Source organism: Octodon degus, unplaced genomic scaffold (assembly GCF_000260255.1).
Source record: "Octodon degus isolate 3935 unplaced genomic scaffold, OctDeg1.0 scaffold00256, whole genome shotgun sequence".
Classification (NCBI taxonomy): domain Eukaryota; kingdom Metazoa; phylum Chordata; class Mammalia; order Rodentia; family Octodontidae; genus Octodon; species Octodon degus.
The window spans coordinates 2,016,734-2,019,620 of NW_004524832.1; the positions used below are offsets into that span (position 1 = coordinate 2,016,734).

At 35.1% G+C, this 2,887-nt stretch overlaps 1 protein-coding gene across 1 annotated transcript in view; it reads left to right on the forward strand.

The window, feature by feature from the left end:
• Positions 1 to 844: 844 nt before the first annotated feature.
• The window catches only part of Il2 (interleukin 2), a 5,323-nt gene continuing 3,280 nt past the window's right edge, over positions 845 to 2,887 (forward strand). Inside the window, exons 1-2 of the mRNA XM_004646155.1 lie at positions 845 to 991; positions 1,082 to 1,135. Coding sequence (XP_004646212.1) covers positions 845 to 991; positions 1,082 to 1,135 — 201 coding nt within the window. The remainder of the gene's footprint in view (positions 992 to 1,081; positions 1,136 to 2,887) is intronic.

Sequence of the window (2,887 nt, forward strand, 5' to 3'; positions counted from 1 at the left end):
CCAAATCAATTACAGAGAAAACATAGCTAGAAACATGGCTTGATTTAAATATGACACATATAAAGTCTATTATTACCAAACTAGTATCAACATGTATGGATGCTAACTTTTTTTCAGTACTTGTCAAATATCACACTGTTTAAAAGAAAAGCATAGCAGGCACTAAGATATTTAAACATAAACACAAACAGTTTAAATTTAAGACACAATAAAATATTGCTCCAAACTCAGTAAGCCTTTTTATGTACCTTAATATTTTTCTAGCTAACAGTGTAAGAAGTAATCTGTCACATTGTGTGCAATTAGCTCACTGTGTAGATAAAAGGTAAAACCATCCTGAAACAGGAAACCAATATTCTTCCTGTCTAATCAACAAATCTCAAAGCTATCCATTTCATCTATTTACTCTTCTTGTCCACCACAACACCCTGCTTACACATTCGGCACAGTCTTATGACAAAGAGAAAATTTTCATGAGTTACTTTTGTATCTCCACCCCCTTAAAGAAAAGAGGAAAAATTGTTTCATACAGAAGGCGTTAGTTGTAATGTATTAAAACTGCCACCTAAGTGTGGGCTAAGGTAACCAAGAGGGATTTCACCTACATCCATTCAGTCAGTTTATGGGGGTTTAAAGAAATTCCAAAGAGTCATCAGAGGAGGAAAAACAAAGGTAATGCTTTCTGCCACACAGGTAGAGTTTTTGAAAATATGTGTAATATGTAAAACATTACGACACCCCCATACTATTTTTCCAGATTTAACAGTATAAATTGCTGTCTTGTTCAAGAGCTTCCTATCATCCTTTCTAATCACTACTCACAGTAACCTCAACTCCTGCCACAATGTACAAGATGCTACTCTTGTCTTGCATTGCACTAACTCTTGCACTCCTCACAAGCAGTGCACCCACTTCAAGCTCTACACAGGAGACACAGGACCAGCTGGAACAACTACTGCTAGACTTACAGAAGCTTCTGAATGGAGTCACTGTGAGTATATGCTATTTCTAACTAAAATATTGCAATTATTTTTTCTTGTTGGAGTTCATTTTCTAATAGCAATGTGTTATGCTTTCTCAGAAGAATCCCAAACGCCCCAAGATGCTAAAAGTAAAACTCTATCCACCTAAGACGGTAAGCACAATTTTTTAATATTTATTTATGTTGTAATAAAGTTAAAAGTAATGTAAAATTTGCACAGTGATCAAATTCATATCACTTCAGTTTAGGGAAAAGTGAGTAACTTCAGTATCTTTTTTTTAAACCCTAAGTTTGATAATAGGGTTTCTGTTAAATGGTCTTGCTTGTATTTTTTTATAGATATCTGTGTGTTAGGGGAGAGGAGTGGGAAGAAAGTACAGCAATAATATTCACACTGTGCTCTTGGAGCAATTTTAAAGGATTATGTTGACCTACAGTTTTATTTTAAAATGTGACACTCCAGACATATTTGCTAATAACATTTTAGATATAAAAATCAAAAGTGATTTCAGAGGAGCTCTCTTTAAGAATTGCTGTTATTTGAGGAACGATGTTCCCCACAGTCTGTCTTTGAGAGTTTGCACAGCACAATCCCTAAATGCACAGACTCTGGGGCCATATGCGCTGAAGCAAGATCCCAGCTGTGCAGGGTCCTGGCTTTCATGGCTTCTGGCTACTCGCTTATTTTCCTTGCAAGTCAGTTTCTTACATACTTACAGGAATAATAATGATGATACTTACTACTGTTTTGTGAAAATTCAGAACAAAGATGGGCAAGCAATGAACAGAGTAAATTAGCTATTATTACTAGTAGTGAAGACAAAATCAGTGCTGGGAAGTATAAAGTAAAATTTTAGACTATTTTTTTGAAGCAATAAACCTAGAAACTTAAAATATTATATGATATTGGCTCCCAAAATTAAAAGCTTCATTTGGTTGTTTTGGGATTCAGAGATGTATATGCTAAGCAACAGATTACCAAGGCTCCTACAGCTACATTAGGGTGCAGAACTTCCTAACCGTTGTGCCAATAAACAGAATAGGTACAGTTTTGGTGCCAAAAGGGCATGGCCTAGGGTCAACTGAAACAGAAAAAAAATGGGATTTAAGTGGACAAAGCTATGATCGTGTTGATCCACTTCTATTCTAGCAAGGGAATTCTGCTTTGAACTACTCCATTGAAAGAGAAAAAAATAGCTTGCTCCTCAGTCTAATTAAAATCAGCAACTTTTAAATCCAATAATAAAAAGCCAGTCCACTGGTTTCTGAAGAAAACTGCTTCAATCTTTCATGCCAAAAAAGCTAAACCCTGAATTGGTAGGACTTTTACTAACAAGTGGAAAGGGCAGCAGAGGGACACATCAGGAGTCGGATAGTATCTGGTTCTACCTTTTTGCTGAAGATTGTTAGAAAGATGACATGAGAGAAGGTACATAATTTAAAGGGTGGTGAAATTCTTTGAAATCTAAGTTTCTAAATGACAACTGAAACTGTCTGAAACCCAAAGTAATGTGATAAACTCTATTCATCTGTTCACCTAACTACCATTCCACATATTCATGTGATTTTAGAAATTAAACCATTCAATTCAGAGGATGCTATGTTAATGCTATAATGAAAAAGCTAAACTTTAATTTCAGTTCCTCTTACTCATGTGCCTTTGAGAAGATACATATTCTGAGATTTAGCTTTCTTATTTGTAAAATGAAGATAACATTATTGTACTGTTTATCTCAAATGTGGTTGTGAATGTAAAGAGACTTATTTAGGAGAAAGCACTATGAACTTTTTATGGAAATTATAATGTATGATTTAAGTATGAAGTACTATCTATATTCATTCGCTCTCTCTCTCTCTCTCTCTCTCTCTCTCTCTCTCTCTCTCTCTCTCTCTCTCTCTCTCTCT